This window comes from Acinonyx jubatus, chromosome B2 (genome assembly GCF_027475565.1).
Source record: "Acinonyx jubatus isolate Ajub_Pintada_27869175 chromosome B2, VMU_Ajub_asm_v1.0, whole genome shotgun sequence".
NCBI lineage: Eukaryota > Metazoa > Chordata > Mammalia > Carnivora > Felidae > Acinonyx > Acinonyx jubatus.
This window is the reverse complement of record NC_069385.1, coordinates 138632778-138655577: the sequence shown is the minus strand read 5'-3', so window position 1 is coordinate 138655577 and position 22800 is coordinate 138632778. Positions and strand designations below refer to the sequence as shown.

The following is a 22800-nucleotide window of genomic DNA, read 5'->3' as shown; positions in this document are numbered from 1 at the left end:
TATTTGGTGGGTGGGCAAGTTTTGTACCACTTAGGAATCCCTGCCATTTTCTTTTACTTGGGAATATCAGTAAAATTTTGAGAGCATTAAGTTTCCCAAGTGAAACTTTAGGAAAAGGAGAGCTCTGAACCATTTGAAGAGTTAGCTTATACCCTTTCCTTGATATGTAGCTTCAATCAAGGAAGTGACTTCTTATTATTGCTAATAATGTTTTGATAGAGACTCTTTTTTACTTTGTTTTGGTGTCCCCTTCAGTGGTCAGAATTTGCTCTGTAAGTTGGGTCATCTCCTTTGTCTTATTTAGGGACTTGATTAATTGGCTTGACTTTTTGGACCAAGATGATTCTTTTTTGTGGAGGGCTATCTGGTGCATTATAGTATGTTTGCCCACTAGAGGACAGTAGCACCCCCCCCCCCAACTTCTAGTTATGAAAATCAGAAATATCTGTAGATATTGCCAAATGTCCCGGTGGGGCGGGACAACCTCCAGTTGATAACTACTGGATTAGAAGGAACAAAGATGTGATGAACTGAGTGTGTATTTGTTTTTAGGTACTTAAATCCATGATTATTTTAATGTCAAATTTTTAAAGATTTCTATAAAGCTAAGTATAAAGTGCTTCATAACTTAAAAAAGAATATTACAAATCTAGCAGGTGTTTCATAATATATTTTTGGTGTGAAGGAAGATGAATAATCTTAGCCCTAAGGTTTTTATGGAATAGATTTTAAGGACATTAGGAGGGAAGCATGTTTGTTTATATGTGGATGTATAATAATAGCAATTTTGCAGTAATATTCTTCAACAAATTTTGGGTTACGACTACATGTATTCACTATGCTTCCTAAAACCTTTAAAAAAATTTTTTTTTTTAGTTTTTTTTATGTTTATTTAGTTTTTGAGAGAGACAGAGCACAAGTGGCAGAGGGGCAGAGAGAGAGGGAGACACAGACTCCAAAGCAGGCTCCAGGCTCTGAGCGGTCAGCATGAGCATGAGCTTTGGAAACAATCTAGGTACAAATTCCAGCTCTACCTTCAAGAATGATTTTGGGCAGATTACTTATAAAGTCTATATCTCAGTTTCTCATTTATAATATGGGGTTTATGGCAGTACCAGTCTTAAAGGGCTGTATTAAATGACTTTATTTAAAGCACTTAAGAGCAGTGCTTGGCAAAGGTACTGTATGTAACTATTAGCTGCTACTATTACTTTTGTCATATGTAATATTCCTAAATTTAATTTTCCTGCCATTTAATGACTAAGGTGTAGGTTAAAAAGTGAGGGTATTTTATACTCATTTTCACTTGTTTTCCAGATTACTGTCCCATTGTTCCAAATAGAATTCTTTGAATCTTGTGAATATAAATGACCCCTGATTGATTTGTAATCATATTGGTTCCTGGATAATGATCACAAGTGGAACCTGTCCTAATTTTAAATCAAAGCCTTTCTACAGTGTCATTAAAAAAGGATTTTGTGCTAGAAACCCAGGTTAAATGGTGAAAAGCCATGTAGGAGAAAAAGAAAACTAACAAACTTCATAAAATACAATTCAATAGAATCTGGACTGAGAATTGCTTTTTTTTAAATTTTTTCTTTTTCTGATAAGTCTCCCTCCAACAACCATACAATTATTCATTGCTCTAAAGGATATTTCAAATTTAGGACTATACTCCTCAAAAACTTTATTACTGATTCTGTTCCTGCGAAAGGCTCTGATTGCCTTTGAAAGGTAAGTACTAGCAACAGGAGCAGTATTTCTCTGGTAACTGTGTTTTCCCTTACTCTTTCATTTTTTCGAGGACTGAGATAAGTGGCAACCTTGTTAGGGACTTCATAATGGCAGTATTTTTGATTATTATGATGCAAGGACCTCTTTTTTTAAGAGGTCATAAAGAAGATTGATAGGTTGATTGGAAAAGTTGTGGACTACCTGTAGATAGAATTATTTTGCAGATTCTTTTCATAGAAGATTACTAAATTAATATTACTTATTCTGCTTATTTTTTGAGACAGATTTTTCTTTTATAAATAAAAGATTTCTCCCCCATTAACATTAGATTCTTGGAATAAGTAACTATGAATGTGGGTAGATTAATCTTTTGTTTCCTCTGTAAATTGAGGGCTTTGGACTATTTATAATCTAGATCATATTGCTAAAGTCAGAACTCTTACTCAAGCAGAAATCCAGTTCAAGTTACAGTTGTCTATTGACCAGTTATGTGAGGTTGAGTGTTAGTCACCTGCTCGTGACTCATAGTTAGCTGTGTGGAAGACTAGGATATTTAAAAGTAAATTTATTATTTCTTCACTGTAGGATTGAAGTCACTGAAAACCACATGGTTGAAACAGAATTGGCAGGTTTTTTAAAAAGTCTTCTATAGGAAAACGTGTCACACTTAATCATGTTAGCCAATAATTGCTAAAAAATTTTGTTGGATGTTCTCTGTACCTACCTGTAGCTCTGTTTTTGTGATAGGTAGTTCATGGTTCACAGCGGTTTTTAATCCTCCTTTTCTTGAGAAGTAATTCAAATAAGTTGCTCTTTCTTTCCAAGAGTGACTTGGGTAGTAATTCGTTTATAAAAGGGCCACTTTAAACTTCTTTATCATTTTGGTTCTTGGAAATTTGCTTAATTAGGTCAGTAGAAGGAGAGTTGCTTAATTCTAGAATTAGGAAATTTGTAGATGAAGTTTCTTAAAAATGAGGGAATAAGAAAAATGACAGGTTTAGTTATTTTCTATAAACTTACTCTGAAAATCATGTGGCTCCCATACTGGATTAGCTACTTTCAGGGAAGATTGCTAAAATGAGCCAGTGAGCTTAAACCATGCTTAGGTATGCCGTTTACCATAAGCGTTAGACCTTAGGCACAGAGAAGTTATTGGAGAGTACAGAAAAAGAAGCAATGCTTCCCATTGGAGAAAACAGTTCTCATGATCTCTTAGACCCTTAAAAGCATACTTGATTTTTTAAAGTTTTATTGTAATACATCTTCAGTTTTGGCTTATTAGTGTTTTTATAACACCTTCTTATCACTAGAAATGTATACAACAAACTGAATTATTACTTAGTATTTAGAATTTATCTGAACCTTCCCATACATATCAGGAATGTCTCCAGTTGCGAACACTTAAAAATCTTACTAGTAATGTCCAAAACAGGAATTCCTTTTTCTTCCATGACAAGAAATCCACAGACGGGCAATTTGGGGCCAGTACAACAGCTCAAGAAAGGTTGTCAAATAAGAATTTGAGTATCCTCTTTATTCCTGAGCCACCATCTTCATAAGGGGCACTTAACCTCATGATCACAAGATGGTGCTTTTACCTTAAGGCACTGAATCCCTGTGGCAGAGAGAAGAGCAAAGAGCTTTCTTCCAGTAATGTTTCACTTTGTTGTTTTTTGCCCCAGAAGGGATTCCTTTTATCAGACATCTCAGTGTACATTGCCTTGGCCAGAACTTTGTTACTTCTCTACCTCTAACTGCAGGGGAAGCTGTGAGATCCATGTGTTAGCTTTCCTGAGTCTGTGGGGGAAGGAGGCATCCTGCAGTGTCAGCCAGATCAGAGACACTTTGAATTCTAGCGTTTGGTAAACTTCTATATTTGTACCATTCAGGGAATTATTTGGTGGTAGTGGGAGGGTGAATGCAAAAGTTTTGTTAGTCCTTAATTATGTTCTAAAATATAAGAACCCCCCCCATAATAATTTGATCAGAGAAATTACAAAACCATATAAACTATTGAAATCTTTCATTGGAAGGCAAAGTTAATAATCATCATAATAAAATCTTGAACTTGCTTTCATAATCTTTTGTGAACTATATTAAGGCTTGCACATTCTTTACTCTTGGCACTCTTGAGTTTTCTCAGCCAAGTTGTTAAAAGAATAGTGTATTTTAAGCTAATTTTTATTTTGTTCATCTGTTCACCCAGTACAACCTTTCTGCTGTGAGGACAGGATTCTGGCTCTGTGACAGGCGTCTTTTTTGGAGACCCTCCTTCAAGAGCCCTGCTGCCTATAAAAGATAGGTAAGGCTTTTCTCCCAAGATTTTTTTTTTTTTTTTGCCTTCCTTCAAAAAGTGCTTGTGTCATTCCTCTGATTCTATACCTTCATGGTTACCAGAGATCATGGAAAATCCTGTTCAGATTTTTAAAAATTTACATTATTAATCTTTTACAAATTTAGATTATAGTAAATGGTACTATCTGAAATTAATGGCAGCTGTCAATTTTTATGTTTCCCATTAGCACATCGAAACTTCCTACCATGCTAGATGGCTCTGATTGAACTACTCACAGCAGATTCAAAATAGCAAGCCAGAATCTTAATAAATCCCGTGAGAACTTGGACACTAGCCTTCATTTTTTTAAAAATTTAACCACCTAATTTTTTCCCATATATTTTGAATAAAAAATTCAAGTTTTGGCTCCTATTTGATTAAATAACTAAATGTTAACTCTGAGTACCTCCAACATTTTTCCTTTGTAATGACATATAATGTGTTTTGTTATAATTACTAAAATTTTCAAAAAAACTTTGTTTATTCATTTTTGGAAGACAGAGACAGAGCCCAAGCAGGGGTGGGGTGGAGAGAGAGGGGGACATAGAATCTGAAGCAGGCTTCAGGCTCTGAGCTGTCAGCACAGAGCCCAATGCGGGACTCGAACTCATAAACTGTGAGATGGTGACCTGAGCCAAAGTCGGACACTCAACCGACTGAGCCACCCAGGTGCCCCTTATTTTCAAAATATTTTAAGAGAGATTTCAAAGTAAGGGTTTCTCATGTTATCACTTATATTATTCAATTTAATAAATTGGGAGTGCACTAAGTGCTGTTGAGGTTCCAGAAAATATTTTCTACCCAAATGCCATTTGAATGGTACATGATACAGGATTCCAAAAGAAAGTGTCCCTGTCTATTGCCGAGGGAAAGCTTTGGAGAGAAATGGCAGAAATACCTGTTGAAATTGACCTTTGGGAATAGAAAGGAAAGTTGTGAACAAAGATGGGGAGCAAGAAAGTCCAGGGTACCTGTGACATACACACTTGTTTGTGGTTGGGTGGTGTGTCCAGAAGTAGAGCAATGAGAGCAGAAGCCAGAGCAGGGCACACAGAAGCCAGACTGTGGAGAGCCTGTGAGCTTGGGCTTTTTCGTATGAGTAATTGATGAATCATTCTCGCTCATTCAAAATGATTGCCTTATTCTACCTGAATTTTGCCAAGTGTTTGGCTGAGTACGGGGGAAGAAAGAGACCTGGCCTCTGTCTTCCAGAACAGTCTGCCTGAGGAGAGGTACCCCTTGTTCAATAAATGTTTATTGGCAAATATAAGGAAACTTACTGAGAGTCAGCTGTGTGCCGTGTACTTCACGTCGTGCATCTACGTGAGTCTTGACTCCAAGAGAGAGGATGATATATCCTCATTTTTGTATACCTCAGGGTTAGAATAAACATGTCCATATGTATTTTGTTAGTATTCAGGTACTCCTGACACACATTATTACGTTCGTTTCAGGTGTACTCTTAAGGTTTTTTAATGTATTGTCCATATTACTCTTTCCAGGGCTGCTAGTTTATATGCGTCTGTCTTCAGAGTTGTCTGTAAAGAACTACTGATTTAGATTCAAATTTGAATTTAAGCAATAGCTTTAGATAAGTATATATCCACTTCTGCTTATAAAAACTGAACTAAAAACTATTGACATAAATATAGAACTTGAGAAATTATCCTCTTGATTAATTTATGTAGTTCCTGCCTTTTCCCTACATATCTCCAGTCATATATAATCTAGACTAGGAATGGCAAAGTATGTATGGCCTATACACCAGATCCAGCCTGTGGCCTGGTTTTGTACAGCCTAGAAACTGAGGATGGTTTTTTCCATTTTTGAAATTTGTTAAAACAAAAAATGAAAGTTGGAACAGTAAGCACATTTAGCCAGCAAAGCCTAAATTACTTATTCTCTGGCACTTTATAGAGAAAGCTTGGTGGATTCAGACTATAAATGTATCTTTTATCGTAGAAATTTATAACTAGGGGCGCCTGGGTGGCTCAGTTGGTCAAGTACCCGACTTTGGCTCAAGTCAGATCTTGCAGTTTGTGAGTTCGAGTCCCACACCAGGCTCTGTGCAGACGGCCTGGAGCCTGCTGCAGATTTTGTGTCCCTCCCTTTCTCTCTGCCCCTCCTCTACTCATGTTCTAGCTCTCTCTTTTTCTCTCAAAAATAAACATTTAAAAAAAAACTAAAAAAATAAACATCACTAGGTGAGTCTGCTGAGAGGCTTTCAGAAAACATAGGTGCATAGGCCTCACCCTTGATGAGTTTATCTATTGGTCTCTTTTCCTCTCTTTCATATACAACCTGTTTACGTAAATAGTGCCAGAAGACCGTTATATTAAAAAAATCAAGAAGTTTGGCTAACTGCTATTCGTGGCAGCGTGTGGCAGGCATAGCAATGCTAGTGAAACAGTCTCAGGGCTGGAATAGATCTTTAACAGTTACCTAATTTCCAGAGACCTTTTCCCATCTTAATCTTCCAAGTAAATTGTGTAGTACCTACTAAGTGCCAGTCCTAAGCCCCGCGCTGGAGATCAAGAAACAAATAAGACAGGGTCTCTGTTCATCAGCTGGTAGAAAGGGAGAGGTCAAAGATGAGGAGGAAAGAAGTCCATAGAGTATAACTTAAGAGCCAGGAAAGAGAGATGGACAAGATCATGTGGAAGCTCAGAAGATTTTAAAAGAGTATTTACCTCTTTGTAGGGACATGTGGGGAGCAAAGATCCAGACAGGAAAGCTTCACAGGAGGTAACAATTTGATCTGACCCTTTAAAGGATGAACAAGAGAGGTTGGCAGAGTTAAAGAAAGATTTGGTAGAAACTATTTACACAACATCGGATTATACCAAGACCCATCTTAGCTTTGAAACAATCTAAAGAAATGATCCTGGAGCCCCCACTAAGTTTGGAGGGTAAAGGCCAGAGAAAGCCCTAGTACAGATTCGGTGAGCCTTTGTTGTCATTTTGCATTTTCTGCCAACATTTCTTACTCTTTGTTCTCATTGGTAACATTTGTATGTAATGGAAAAAGTTAAATTTAACAGTATAAATAGGTTATGATCTCGCCAGCTTATTTTTGTCATATCAACTCTGGCTTAGATGCATAGGTACATTACCCGTTTCTGCAAGCAAGTAATCTAGTAGGAGGCACACTGGGCTTAATGTGCCTCTTGCTCCTTAACTAGTTATAAGGCACTGGCTCTCTTAATTGCTCAGATACATTTTCCTCATTTGTAATATAAGACCGTGTATGTGGAGCAATACTATACAAATTTTTCTTTTTCTTTTTCCTTTTAATTATGTTTTAACCACATCCTGGGTTCAGAGTAGAAGTAGTAAACTAGATCCTGTAAACAATACAGAGATGAATGTGACAAATACTTAAATGGCTGCTTTATGTCAAACTTTTTTTTAAGTTTATTTATTTATTTTGAGAGAGGGAGAAAAAATCCCAAACAGGCTCTGTGCTATCAGCACAGAGCTCCATGTGGGGCTTGATCCCGTGAACCATGAGATAGTGACCTGAGCCAAAATTAAGAGTCGGATGCTTAAATGACTGAGCGCCCCTGCACCAAACATTTTTAAGGTAGCCAGGTGTCTTTTCTCATGGAAATTGTCAAATACAATTTTAAGAAACTTGTGATGTGGTGGGAAAAGACTATAAGTAACTAGGTTAATAAATCTGTATATTAAATGTTTTCTCTGCTACCTTATATTTGTTTACTTACTTGATCTTTAGAACAATTCTACAGATATAGCCACAGTTCATCAAATCCCCGATGCCTATAAGGCATCATTTTAATGTAAATTACAAAATGCACCCCAATATCTGAGATGAGAAAACGTGAAAAAAAAAAGTGGTAAATTCAGCAAAGTCTGGTATTATTACCTCCATTTTACAGATGAGGAAACAGGCACAGGGAAGGAAGGTAAGTGATTTGTTTGAGAATACAAAATTGGTCAGTAGTGGAGTCCGGATTTGAACCAGGAAGTTTGGCTCTGAAACCTGTGTACTGCTTCGCATGAAGTAGGGATACATGAACTATAGGCCAAGTAGTGTGGGACCACAGATGAATCAATTGGTGGTGGTGCAGTGAGAGATTCAGAGGGGACTGTTAAGCTGGATTTAGACTCATAGGTGAGAGTTTCCTATGGAGAGGAGGGGGTGAAAGTAATGAGGACTTGAAGCTTCCTGTAAGGTGTAAATGGGCACGCTCTCACTCTCCTTTCCTCTCAGCTCACCCGGGGCCTCTTTCCTTTACCTCCAAAATACCAGGTTATCCACAGTTAACCTTACCTGCCAAAAATCGCCCATTGTGTCCCCGTACCCAGGTCCTCTGAGATCCCCCATTTAAAAAAAAAAAATTTTTTTTTTTTTTAATTTTATTTTTGAGAGAGAGAGAGAGACAGAGTGCAAGTGGGGGAGGGGCAGAGAGAGAGGGAGGCACAGAATCCGAAACAGGCTCCAGGCTCCGAGCTGTCAGCACAGAGCCCGACGCAGGGCTCGAACCCACGGACCGTGAAATCATGACCTGAGCCGAAGTCGGATGCTTAACCGACTGAGCCACCCAGGCGCCCCTAAGATGCCCCATTTTTAAAAGTTAACTTCCTCCTATTCATACCTAAAACTTACCAGAGCAGCTGAGGTGAATGATTGTTAACATCTGCAAGGCTAACATACACATGTGAGTTTCTCTGCCTCCACTGTTTCCCCATGTCAGCATTTACTGGTCTAAGGAAGATGTTTTACTGAATTCCTACCTTGAGTTCGCCACAGAAAAACTTGTAACTGGTTACTAAAGATAAGTGAAATCCGTTGTAAATAACATAGTTTGTTATTACAGGGATGGGTGTTTGTGGGGTCCAGTCATGTCTACCAGAATGCAATGAAATAAGCATGATGCATCATGGTTAGTTAACACGGGTGTCATTGAGACTGTCTTACTGCTTTTGTTCTATTTATCTATTCTTTGTATTGACCTTTTAAAGAAAACTTTAAAACTTCCAAGTTACTGCATTTACTTAATGAAAGAATTCCCTTACAAAAGGAAGCTCTCATAATAGCAATAATAGCTAATATTTATTATCCATTTCCTGTGAGCCTGGTACATTAAAAGTGTTCTACATGTATTAATACATTTACTCCCCCAAAGACATGAAGTAATGATATTTCCCTTATTTTGTAAATGAGGAAACTAGGGCCCAAAGATACATTGGGGCCAGAATTTGAAATCAGGATGCTCGCCCTCAGAGCCCACACTCTCCTCTGTTAGGTTTCTGTAGTGCTTGTGACAGTATGTTTGCAGTTTTTCTCTTAACTTAATAGGCTAGTTGTCCACTTAAAAAACTGTGGACACCATCCCTGCTAGATGATGACGTTAAATATAGAAAGAAGCATTGTTTTAATCATGTTTGTCCAGTGGTAACATCTTGTGGAGATGGCTTGATTACCCTTTATTTATCACTCTAAATTCTCAATGCTTTTCAAACTGTCACTACTCCAAGGTTGCAGGTTTTAAAATGGTGCCATATTATCTAAAAGTATTTGAAGTTGTAATGATAGCTGTAAATCCTGGCCTGAAAAGGCTCTGGAAGTATTTTTTTTTTTTTTTTTAACGTTTATTTACTTTTGAGACAGAGACAGAGCATGAACGGGGGAGGGGCAGAGAGAGAGGGAGACACAGAATCGGAAGCTGGCTCCAGGCTCTGGGCCATCAGCCCAGTGCCCGACGCGGGGCTCGAACTCACGGACCGCGAGATTGTGACCTGAGCTGAAGTCGGACGCTTAACCGACTGAGCCACCCAGGCGCCCCGCTCTGGAAGTATTTTAAGTACCTGCTTCTAATTATCTGATTTGGATGAGGATGAAGTAATAATGCTTCTAACGTGGTTATCCCTTGCTCATTTTCCTCAACCCTTTCTGTAATAACTTTCTTATAAAATCTTTTAATCACCTACAGATGCAGATTTTATTAAATTTTGACTAAAGAGTGATACATCACAGTGATGATTCTTTTATTCTGTGTATTAAGTGTATCACCAGATCTTACAAAGTTTTAGTATTCCCTTTCAGAGCCTAGTGTGGTTCTTATGAATTGGGTAGATGCTGAATAAAACTTAGTTTAAGTTAGAGAATTGATGACCTAGTGATACCTTTCCAGCAACCTCCACTAATTCTTAATTCCTCGAAGAATTAGGAAGTAAGCAAAAATGGCCTTAAGTAGCAAACATCCATAGGTAGAACTTATATACTTTACTTACATAAAGCATTTCAGGGGCGCCTAGGTAATTCAGTCAGTTAAGCATCAGACTCTTGATTTTGGCTCAGGTCATGATCTCCCAGCTCATGAGATTGAACCCCGTGTCAAGCTCTGTGCTGACCGCACAGAGCCTTCTTGGACTTCTTTCTCCCTCTCTCTGTCCCTCCCCTACTTGTTCTCTCTCAAAATAATGAGCTTTAAAAAAGAAAAAAAAAAAGGCATTTTAGCCCCTTGTCACCTCTCAGATGCATTTTTTAAGTGGTACTTAAACCAGACAGATTGGCAAGGTCCCAGCCCCAGCCAACAGTGTTATTGAGGTGGGACAGGGCGATAATGATGGTGGGCCGATACGAATATGTAGTAATGGCAGTGTGGCAAGAGGAAAGACAAATACTCAAATCCAAACTGCACTTAGAAATAGCTTGAGCCCACTTTAATCTTAGATTGGTCTATACACTTTATCGTTTTTTTAAAAAGGAATTATGATAATCAAATTGTAAAACATTTGGAGAGACATTCTGTCAAAAGTGATTTGCGGTATTTTGGGTATGTAAAGATGAGATTTTAGGTTATCTTGAGGCATTTGCTTTATATAAGTTGCTTTTACTTTGGGAAAGTTAATTAAATGACTTAATGTTCCCTAATTTCAAAGACCCTGTTTGAGACAAAGTATAAATTATAATTGTGTCATTTTAATCTATCCATGTGTATATACTTTGCTTTTGTTTTATCAGCTGTGAGTTAGTGTATAAGAAAACAGGTTCTGGAGTTAGATCTATTTGAATCTCACTATTTTGTTATGTGGCTATGAACAGAATACCTCTTGAGCCTTAGTTTCCTCATATATTCATGAAATAGTTAACTGAGCAACAACTGTGCACAGTGATATTTAGGGGTTAGGGATATTAACAGTGCACTTAAGAGTGTCAAAAAAAAAGTTCTGTCCTCGTGGAACTTCCATTCTAGCTGGGAGAGACAATAAAATAATAACGTTTATATTCTAAAGGTTTTTTGTTTTGTTTTGTTTTTTAAGATTAAGACAATGCATATAAAGTTTCCTATCTATACTGTGTGATAAATCAGGGCATCTTATATTTGGTGTTTGATTCTTCTCGTGACTGGTTTCATGTTGGGATACAGTGAAGTTTGTTGAGTGTATTGGTTATCTAAAAAATTGATAATTAGTAATTTTTCATTGGAGATGTTGAGTACATTAATTTTCTCTAATTTTGCTGGGTACAGAGGATTTAGAGAGATGGCATCAATATATGTTCTTTGCTTTCCTTTCCAACAGCCACCAAAAAAGACCTCTAAAAGAGAAAAACCTAAACAGAAAGCCACTTCCAAAAGTAAGAAAACTGTAAAAAGCGCTAATGTTAAGAAGGCAGATAGCAGCACCACCAAGAAGAATCAAAACAGTTCCAAAAAAGGTAGGTTAGAAATGACACCTTTTCAACAGCTCTAAAGATCTAATTCATATGATATAAGCGTTTTGAAGTGTGTTTCGAAATTAGATAAACTGCAAAGAAAATTTGGAGAAAGTGGTATACCAGTTTTTTATGGTTACAGTTTTTCAGAATTGACAGAAATTTCAATGCATGTTTTGCAAGTAATTTATTGAGTAGTGGTGTATAATTTTATGTAATACTCCTTTGAAAATCTAATGAATGCTTGTCTTACTTTCAGAAAGTGAATCTGAGGACAGTTCAGATGATGAACCTTTAATTAAAAAATTGAAGAAACCTCCTACAGATGAAGAGTTAAAGGAAACAGTGAAGAAATTACTGGCCAGTGCCAACTTGGAGGAAGTCACAATGAAGCAGATTTGCAAGGAGGTAATTGGACAAATACTTGGATCATTTTGCTTTTATTTGAAAAATTCTTTCACTCTTCCCTCAGTTCAGTGCGAGATTTGTATGTGCATTCATTAGCGAACAAATGTCTGTGGAACTGTTCTGTGCCCGGCATTCCTGCGGGTGCTGGGATACTGCTTTAAATGAGTCAGTCTCTGCCCTGTTGGACCTGCTTCGTAAACAACAGTGGGATGTATCCAGTGAATACAGTGAAGGCGATAGATTCCAGACTTGAGGGAGAACACTCTCTTCCTGATCGGGACACTTTTTATTGATGGATCCTTAGATTGCGTTAGTTGTAAAAAGCAGAATCTCATGGACCACCGTATTTTCAGCATTACTGTTGTACTAAGATGCTGTTATCAGGTACTTAGTTCAGACTTCTGTGAAGTTTTCCTGATACTCAGAAAATAAAATGACCTAGTCTTGAAGAGGATTCCTTAGAGATTCTATACCCGAAATCAAAATTGGGAGATTTTACAATCTGGTTTCTGATGGTAAAACCAAATTAAAATTTCAAATGTACCTAAGGTGACATGGTCTGTACTTTTCTTAAGACCTTGATTATTGTTTTGTTTATTCATTCAGCATTCACTGAGCCTCTCCTGTGTACCAGACACCGGGATGGATTTGGGGGTAGAGCTGGGGATCTGTTAACTTCGCTGTTGGGGGCTTACTGATCAGTGAGATGGGAGGAGATGGCTATTGTAGTGAGTTGGGGACAGTTGGTGGGGGTTGGGCTGGAAGTGCGGAGGGCGCCGCACCACCAGGGAAGGAGACTGGGAGGAGGGAAGATGTCCTGGAGCCTCAGCTGCTCCATACAGGGGAGCGGTACTGACACATGCCTATCAGATGGGACAGTGACTGCGAGGAATAGTAATTTCATTTGGGTGAAGACTAGAGTTGGAAGGAAGTCTTCATAGATGTTAGGTAAGAAAAGGAGAACTTTTGCAGAGCTTGTATATGCCTTGTTGCAGAGTTTAGTTTTTTCCCTGAAACTGATGGGAGAATTGGGAAGCTCGGTAGGATATTGGGAGCTGATTGATAGGGGCATACGCAGTCCAATTTTCAAGAGCCCTCATGGACACACTGAGAAGACGGGATGAAGAATGGGATGCGAGGCAAGAAAGCCAAGTTTGTCATAATCTAAGTTACAGGGTGGCCGTAATCCAAGCCGAGCCGGGAGAGCTTGGTCAGAGGTTGCTCGGTGTGGGTGTTCGGGCGTGGCAGCATTAACCTTCTGATGGAAAACAACAGAGGGTACCCTCTGAGGAAAAGAGGAGTTTCGTTCTAGACATCGTGAGATGAGGTGCTTAGAACATCCCAGTGGGAGAAACTGTGATCATTGTAATTCTCCCAAGTTTGGAGAGAGAGCCAAACTGGGCTACTGCTGGGAGTTAAAACCAAAAGTCTAGATAAGGTGGCCCAGGGAAGAAGAAAAAGGGTGAGAAAAGCAAAGGACAGAGAGTCCTGGAGACTCTGAGTTGAGGAGTAATTTCTACAAAATATAAGAAATCGTAGAGAGAAAGGTGCTGTCAAAGCCAAGAGACGAGACAGTTTCCAGAATGGTTGGGAGGGGGTAGTGCCAGTTAAGAAAAGGTCATGACCTTACCTGAGACAATGGGCAATGGTTATGGAAAGCAGCTCACAGGGGGAATAACATAAAATGCCCTGTAAACATGAAGACACGCTTTCCCTACTAATGAGGAAGATAGAAATTGAAAGAAAATATTTGTGCTTCTTAGCTTGACAGAATCTTTATAAAGATTAAGCGAGTCTTCATGCTTGGCAAAGGTATAGGGATACATACTCATGCATGAAGTTGTAACAGCTTTGGAGAACAATTAAGTAGTAGCTTAAAATTTAAATTGCAAATGCCCTTTAACCTAGCAAATTCCATTTCTAGGTCTCTATGCTAAAGACATAGTCACATCTGCACAAAATGATTACAATAATGTTCAGCATGTCTGTAATATTGAAAAATCAGAAACAACCTAAATGGCCATCGATAGGGAAATGTTTAACATGGTACGTCTGTATTTTTGGAATGCTATGTAGCAGTTCAAAAGAACACGGAAAAACGTTCCAGGTATTGTCAACTTTTTGAAAAATCTAGAATATTATCCTATCTAAGTAAATACGGGAAAACCATATTGCCATTGATGTATCTATGAGTTTGTGTAGAAACTCATTTTTAAAGGTCTGGAAGAATGCACAGCAAACTGATAACTGGTTTCCTCTGAGGGGAGAGACGAGGGAAGAGTAAAGGGAGATGAGTCCTATGCGTTTGATTTTCGTGAATACACTTACATAATTTTTTAAGGGGATTATTTAACAGGGAGAGGTCCAGTGAGAAAGACTTGTGTGGTTTTTTGGACTCCGCAATTAGAAAATGATTGTTCACGTAATAAGAGCAGTTCCACGGATGATAAATGCAGGGATTAATTACCCTTGGATCAAGAATTAATAGTGAGGAAAGTGAATAAAGCTGTTTTAAACATCTTGCTGTAGAAGGGAAATTGCAGTTAAATGGGGGGTGAGGATACAAGTTGATAAAATACTTAAGGTCAGGGAGAGAAAGCACATGCTTATGTTAGGCTGAGGGACTAGTGCTGGGGAAGGAGGAGAAGCTGATGTACAGGAGAGTTCCAGAAAGGGTCCCTGCAGAGGTAACGGAAATGGGAATATTGATGGATCCACATTCAGTAAACTGGAGGGGAAGATAGGTCAACATTGAAGGAATTCTTGGCCAAGAGCAAGAGGGAGGAAGGGATGAAAATGCCATTGATAGCACAGGAGGACCTGCTGAGAGAGAGTCGGGTTAACTCCGGGAAGGCTCGAACATCGGATACCATGAACTTGGCATGGGACCGGTCTTTTAAAAGTTCTGTGTTCCCACAGCAGTCTTTCCTCTGGATCAATCATAGAAAAAGTGGTGTTAGACCAGTTGAGGGACAGAGTTTTGTAGGGAAGTAACAAGGGGTGAATGACAGGAGTGATGTAAATGATCGACTCTGTTTGCAGGACTTGGCAGACCGCAGCCTGTGGGCCAAATCCCTCTTACCATCTGGTTTTGTAAATAGTTTAATGTGACAACAGCCACATCCATTCATTCAAGTGTTGTCTGTGGCAGCTTTCATGCTACAGTGGCACAGTTGAGTAGTTGTGACAAACTGTGTTCCTGGAAAAGCTGAAACCACTTACTGTCTGGCCCTTAACTGAAAAAGTTTGCTTACCTTAACTAGTCCTTAGGAGCAAAGCAGGCAGGCTTGTGTGGAGTCAGGCCGGGGAGTGATTGTGAAGTCAAGCAGGTGGCAAGTTGACCAAAGAGAGGGGCCGTTTAGAGAGTAAAGCTGTAGGGGTAGAGGACCCCTGAGACCACCTGGATCTCAGTGATTTAACTTAGGGGACGGGGTGGAGCAGTGCAGCGGAGGCTGAAGTTCATTCAAGTTCAGGTCGAGGAACTGTCAGTGTTGGATGACGGAAGGAAGAACGTAAGGATACCTCCACGGAACATCTGGCCGACAGCCTGCCGGTATAATGAATTCAGTCCACTTACCTACCATCTCTGTGTAGGTGTTTTCCTCGCCTGTGTGTGTTAATTCAGCTGATACTCCCAGTAGTAGAGATGACACTGAGAATGGCTGCGTCCTAGTTTAGTTTCTGCTCATTTGCAGTAGTTGTATATGGTGAACCAGAATTCTTAGAACAGACGTGCCGCTATTTGTACACGGCCTACATTTCTTCTGTATCCAAAGGTAAACTGTTACTACTGTATTTTTAAATCTACTTTTAATTTTCACTATAGGTATATGAAAATTATCCTGCTTATGATTTAACTGAAAGAAAAGATTTCATAAAAACAACTGTTAAAGAGGTAAATACATCCACCTTTTCTGATTTTGGTCATTTTGAATGTATAAGACAAATTATATATCAAATACTGTGTTTTTCAAAATGTTCATGTCACTATATCACATTTGACCCTCAGATTTTCTCAAAATAGATGGGCAAAATATTTTTCATTCTCATTATAGAGTTTAAAAAAATAAAGTCTGAATATTAGTGACAAAACTTGACCTCCGGCTCACAACATACATGGGCAGCCAGGCTCAACACAGGGGCTCACACAACTACTGGAGCGTAATTCCTTTCCACCGAAGTCAGAAGATCAGCAGTAGCTATATTTTTGTATCGGTCCCAACAGATTTCCCAAGGTCACGGTAGTAAAACAGAGGTTTTAAAGGGAAGGTGGGGTATGATTTTTGTGTTCTTAATACTGTATTTTGGGTAGAGGAAAATGACGTTTCTCTCTCGTTGCAGCTGATTTCTTGAGGCAGAGGAGATAACTTGTCCCGTGGACGTCAGGATCTGATTTATACCGTTATACCAGCAAAGAGAATGTATTTCCTTTTCTACCCCTTGCAAGCGTTGTGTTAGTAGAACCTGTCGCTGATCTTTTTAAGTAAATTTGAGTTTGTTGTTTTAAATTGCATTTCTATGCAGTTTTTAGTTTAAAATTTTGCATGGCATTAATTGTTCCTTGCTTTTATAGCTGTATTTTGTACATTTTGGATTTCTTTATATGAGATCGTAGTTTTAGCGTGCTTAGTATTCGCTTGTTTCAGACATACTTTTAACGAAGTAGAAGAAACTACTATTGACATTTATACATGCAGAGACTATGGCAGTATTTAGTAGATGAAATATTTTGAATACACATCTGACAGTGGCAGTGTGTTCATCATATTAAAAATATACAGGCTTCAGCTTTCCAGATGATTAAATTGGAAAATTTCTGCTGCATGTGTATATATGTCAAATCGTCAGCATGACAAAAGTGACAGATGTTATTTTTGTATTTTTAAAAACAACTTTGTTGTATATAAAGTTTTTTTATTTCTTTTGTGCAGATCAATTTTTAAACTCCTGTAGGTAGGTATCTTTACAGTTATAAACTATGAAATGTCAGTGTTTGGCCAGATGGTATGTGACGGAGCAGCGAAATCAGAATTCAGTGGAGAAAACACTGAAGGAACAGGTCGTTCTCTGCTTTGCCTCAGAAGTGTCAATTTGTAGTTTTAGTGTTAACTCTGCAAGTGTCTGTAGATAACATTTTATGTTAAGGGTAGACCAAATCAGAACTTCAAAATTGGGGGAAGGGGATTAAGTACAAGCACATTTGGCTTCTGATGAACTGATTTTTATTAACTGCTTTTACCCATGTAAAATGCGGATATTTACAGGAAACCTGGCCACCTTTATAATTATGGTAAATGTACCAAGTATAATGCTAGAAGATAACGTGTAGGCAACAGTGGGTATCTCCGACAAAGTATTTCTCAAAAGTGATAAAAAGACTTATTTTTAACATTAAAGAAGTTTAATGTATTCGTGGAATCAGGACTTTTAGGTTTTAAATTTTGGCCAATCAGGATTCTGGGTGATCAACACACAGACCACTCCTGAATTAGATTGTTTCATCTTTTACATTGTTGTAATCAGTTATTAAATAATTTCTGAATTTTAAAAACATAACTGCTTATGAGAGAATTAGACCTTTGATAAACCAGTTGAGTGTTTAAACGGAGAACATGAAATACATAAAAATGATAAATGTTGGCCGTTAGCAGGTACTTTCACAGGTCTGACGTGTTTCTTGATAAATACAAATGAATAAACAACTAAATGAGACCTAAAAATTGGCCGTTGATTTTAAATATTTAATTTGTTCCTATAAACCTTGTCAATAAAACTAATAAATCCATGCTCTTGTCTCTTGTATTAATGTCTTCCGTTTCTGTAGCATTTCCCCCCAAGCTGAGGATTTCAGAACAGGGATTTTTGTTGTTGATTTTGAGAGAGAAAAAGCACACAGTGGCGGGGCAGGAAGAGAGAGAATCCCAGGCAGGTTCTGCACTGTCAGCACAGAGCCTGACGCGGGGCTCAAACTCACGAACCCATGAGATAGATCATGACCTGAGCCGAAACCAAGAGTCAGACTCTTAAGCGACTGAGCCACCCAGGCGCCCCTGGATGGGGATTTTAATGGATTTAGCCCCATGACCCCTTTAATTTGGAGTCGTTCAGTGATTGCTGAACACAAACTCTGAAGAAATCCTGAAGGAAAACTTGAAAGTGACCTCACAAAACTAAGTGATTACAGTTCACAACTGTTTATTTTATGACCATTTACTTGAAAGGGTGTAAGACCCAGGAGCTAAACAAGTCTGAAGGCGGCTTGCAGGAGAGGAGAGGAGACGGGTGGTGTGCATGAAAGGTCGTGGGGAAGGTGTACCCAGTGCTCACCACTACAGTGCACGGTATTTGAAAAACAAGTCTAGTTTTTATTAAGCAGTTTTACACAACCAGCTGTTCACAATCTGCAGTTAAAACATTGTGTAGTCACTGCTTTTCAATTACAAAATCTTCAAACTGTGAAAAACAGTCAAAAACTCAAAAGTACCGTGGTTCCTTAACAAAATGTCAAATGATGTCACTTGGGACAGGAAGCTTTTTAAATACACATGTACTGCGCTTGAGCTAACTAGGGTTTTCCTTAGTTTGCTTGTGGCACAGTACAAGTTTAAGAGCCCAGAGACTAACCGTGAACCATTTCAAACTTAAAATATTTTGCATTTATCACTAAATACATGCTATTCTTTAAACAGTTTAACACATAACATTTTTAAAGCAGAATACTTCCCAGTCAGTACCAATGAGTCTCATCAGATAGTCTATCAACATTTTCCTATGTTAACCCAACTTTGAAACCAATTTACTGCTGTTTGCCTTGTGTTGGTGTGTATCATACTTTGCTGAGGAGGGAGGTGTCTAAACCGTCTAACGTTTCCATAAAATTCTATTTCTACTTACAAGCTGACTTTAAATTTTAAAAATACCTAATATTCTGAAAAATGTCCTTTTGAGTCCTTTTTTCAGTGCAGACTAACATAATTGAAAGAACTGTTCAGACTTTTTAAAACAAAAGCATTTAAGTTACCATCCGCTTTTCTAACTTCTTGGCAAGATAAGCATCCTGAAGTCCCTGAAACCAGAGTTTAATTGAATTCTTTTGTCAGGAGGAGAAAAAAGGAAGAAGTGAATATGTGCCATGTTCTCCAGCTTTTAAGATATGGCTTTAAATGTGAAATATTTATCAGGAAATCTCACATTTTCTGCAGTTTTCCGGTGGACCTGCCTATGGAATACTGAAAACATCATGCTGCAAAAAACAGACTGGATCAGTTATTTTAAAAAGAGGCAGTAGAGGGAGTTTTATTAAAGTATTCTGACAAGACCTTTTTGCCAGCGGTTGCCAAAATTAAGGCTAAAGTGTGCCATCGGACCAAACTTGGCTCTAAGAAAAATAGCCCTATTCTAAATGGTCTCAAGTATGAAGACTACTATCTCTACCCCGTCGAAAACCACAGAATGCCTATACTGTTTGAGGAACTGAAAATTTTGCTGTTTGCCAATGAGTGCACAAATCTGAAATGTTTTATCACAAAAGAGACCCAAATTTAAATTTCTTTTGAATACCCAATGGAAAGAAATATGTACAATATAAAATAGTCTAGAAGCTTCATTTACTTTTAACTGAAGAGTTTGTGCTGTATCTGAAAGGGAAAGATTTCTATCTAAATTTTAAGTAAAAGCTCAATTTTGGCGCTATATAAAAATCTTAAGGCTCATTGGCAAAGATACTGGTGAACTGTGACAGAAGAAAAACACATGGCTTTATCTGCCTTTTTAATGATTGCTGCTTGGTTTCTTGATGTTTGAAAACAATGGTTTCTCAATGCTTGAAAACTGATGAGCCAAACAAGATGTCAAAATTCAAAGGGAATCTCCAACCGTGGAAGAAATCCTGTCTTAATGTAAGGTTATATTCTGCTTTGTTCTGAAATACAGAAGACAGCCCTAGTCACACCTGTGGAAAATGCAATTAAATATAAGTGCTTACAAAAGGATTCTTGGGGCTAATGCTCTCAGGAGGAGGTTTTTTTTGTCTTGATTTTATGAAAGTGAGGTTTAACATGTGTTTCAAACTTTACCATTTGGAGCACAGAAGAAAGCTGGGTCCAGACAAATTCTATTCAGAATGCTGCAATCTTACTTGCTTCTCGAACACCACTCAAATATGCCCCTGTAACAGTTTGTGGGAAATGCCTGTTTGTTGCCTGTAAGAAAAAAATTGCATAATTTGAAATCACACAGAAGGAACTCAGGCGATCACCGAAACATAATACAAGCATACACTCTCTGATCCTCGAATCAAGACTGCCGGCAGGCGCTCCTCTGTGCTCATGTTAACACTCTACCTCCCCCCACCCCCACCCTGCACCTGCTGTTCTCTGGCTGTGCCACCCTGCTTCACCACTGCCGTGAAGGACTGAGTGGCACTCCTTAGGATATTACTCACATACACACCGTGTCCCGGAATTAAGAATAACGAAGACGATACAATCCCTGCCCGCTCCCGCCGCTGCCCCCCAGACAAGTAGTCTCGCTGTCGGAATCAGTGATGAGCACAGAAAGCGAACCAATTCACCCATGGCTGGAGTTTTGCTAGAGGACTGCCACAGGACAGAGAGGAGTCTGTCAACGGGGAGGGGACAGAAAGGTGAGGACTGTCCGTGGGAGAAGACCGCTCTCCAGGAGGTTGGAGTGGGAACAGAATCCGCAAACCAGGGCAAGCAGCAGATTGATCTGTGGCTTGGGGGTTGGTGGGGACGGCGACAAGGTCTGGGATGTAGCTATGGGAAAGAGTCACTGAAGCGGGGGTGAGTCGATCTCAGAAGATGGAGGAGGATAGGAAACGCAGCAAGTTCCACGTGAACTGAAGTATGTTCCACGTCACCTAGATGTACGGCTGGATGCAAGGGACAACAGCCAGTGCCAAACACTTCAGTAAATGTAGAGGAATGGTCAGGAGGTAAGAATACAATTACTGGGGTGCCGGAGTGGTTCCAGTCGGTTAAGCGTCTGACTCTTGGTCTTGGCTCAGGTTACAATCTCATGGTTCGTGGGTTCAAGCCCCGTGCTGGGCTCTGTGCTGATGGCACAGAGCCTGCTTGGGATTCTGTCTCCCTCTCTCTGTCCCTCCCCCTGGCTCTCTCTCAAAATAAACTTAAAAAATAAATACATAACATTAGAAAAAATACAATTACTAGTAGGGGGTAAAAAATGGCAGAAACCTCAGAGAAACGGCTTTAAAAATTTTTTAGGGGCGCCTGGGTGGCTCAGTCAGTTAAGCGTCCGACTTCGACTCACACTTCATGGGTTCGAGCCCCATGTCGGGCTCTGGGCTGACAGCTCAGGGCCTAGAGCCGGCTTCAGATTCTGTGTCTCCCTCTCTCTCTGCCCCTCCCCCACTCACGTGGTCTCGGTCTCAAAAATAAACATTAAAAAAATTTTTTTTAATAAAAAATGTTTTCTTTAATGTTTTCAGTGTGAAGTAACAACTGTATCACATGAGCCTAATGCAGCTTCTCTTGGAAGCAGCGGACAGTTGCTGCCTGGCGTGCAGTCACGCTCTGTTCCCACAAAGCTTTGCAGGCCAAGGACAAACCACACAGCCAGTTTTTAAATGACGTTCTTTTGTAATCATCCAAAAATCAGAGAGAGAAAAGATAACTCTATTTTAGATGGCACTAGAAGACCTGGGCGGTCCCAAACTATAATCCACAAAGGATGAAAGCAGATGAAAGAGCTCTGAGGATTCTCTTCACTGGGTGAAGTTTGGGGAGGGGGGCGGGGAGGTGATCCAAAGCAAGCCGATTCACCCCAAAGAACCTTTTAACCATCTCGGCCTCTGGAGGCATCGGGAAGGACGGAGGCGGAGGCAGAGGCGGGGCACCGGTGAAAACAGGCCTGGAAGAGCAAGCAATCTGGTTCCTCACCAGCTTCCCCACCCCCATGGCCACAACCCCCTGGAGACCAGAGGCAGAGGTGGGGGTGAGGCACCAAAGAACACGGGGATCAAGTCAGGTCTTCATAACTAAGAGCAAGGCTGCCGGCACCCAGAATGTTCCCAAAGAGCTGTAGATAGACTGTTTGGGGATCCGACCACCCCTTGGCAAGCTCGTGGGCGTTCTCAACAGGCTTTTGTAAGAATGCCTCCCTCCAGTCTGAGCAGTCAACGATGGGATATCTGGATGTGTGGGAAGCGGAGGCTGACGGAAACAAACTAGAACTCTGAGGAGTCACTAAGCAAGAAGAGGATGCTACCAAAAGAAGAACCTGAGGGCAAGAAAGTGCTCATAAAAGAGCCAAAATTCCCAAAGTCAATTCAAGGAGAGAAACAGAAACAGGATAAGACACACGAGTAACAGCAAAGAAAAGAAAATCAGTTTAGAAGTTCCAATTTATATAACAGAAGATGTAGAAATAAGAGAACTAAAAAACGTGAGCAGAAAATGGTGAGAAGTAAGAAATCAAGGACGGAAGGATAGGAGCTTCCAGGTTACAAGCCAGCGAAAAACAGGCACCGAAAAAAATCAGTAATCAAAACAGCAAAACATTTCTCAACAGAAGTAAACCAAGAAAGGAGCCAGGCTACTTCCTACCCATTAGGATGGCTATTACCAAAAGCCAGAAAACAGCACACTGCTGGTGA

At 39.4% G+C, this 22800-nt stretch overlaps 2 protein-coding genes across 9 annotated transcripts in view; one reads left to right on the top strand and one right to left on the bottom strand.

The window, feature by feature from the left end:
* Nucleotides 1-17946, top strand: part of DEK (DEK proto-oncogene) — a 30391-nt gene extending 12445 nt beyond the window's left edge. For 2 of the 3 annotated variants that reach the window (XM_027040392.2, XM_015088094.3), the window contains exons 8-11: nucleotides 11621-11756; nucleotides 12013-12161; nucleotides 15988-16056; nucleotides 16503-17946. In XM_027040392.2, the coding sequence (XP_026896193.1) occupies nucleotides 11621-11756; nucleotides 12013-12161; nucleotides 15988-16056; nucleotides 16503-16514 (366 nt within the window). In that variant the 3' untranslated portion in view covers nucleotides 16515-17946. Of the gene's footprint in view, nucleotides 1-11620; nucleotides 11757-12012; nucleotides 12162-14085; nucleotides 14269-15987; nucleotides 16057-16502 lie in introns of all 3 variants that reach the window. The other variant, XR_008298757.1, reaches the window with a different exon arrangement.
* Nucleotides 17947-18505: 559 nt separating this feature from the next.
* Nucleotides 18506-22800, bottom strand: part of KDM1B (lysine demethylase 1B) — a 62283-nt gene continuing 57988 nt past the window's right edge. For 5 of the 6 annotated variants that reach the window (XM_027040387.2, XM_053223199.1, XM_027040386.2 and 2 more), the window contains one exon: nucleotides 18506-20362. In XM_027040387.2, the coding sequence (XP_026896188.1) occupies nucleotides 20279-20362 (84 nt within the window). In that variant the 3' untranslated portion in view covers nucleotides 18506-20278. The remainder of the gene's footprint in view (nucleotides 20363-22800) is intronic. The other variant, XM_053223198.1, reaches the window with a different exon arrangement.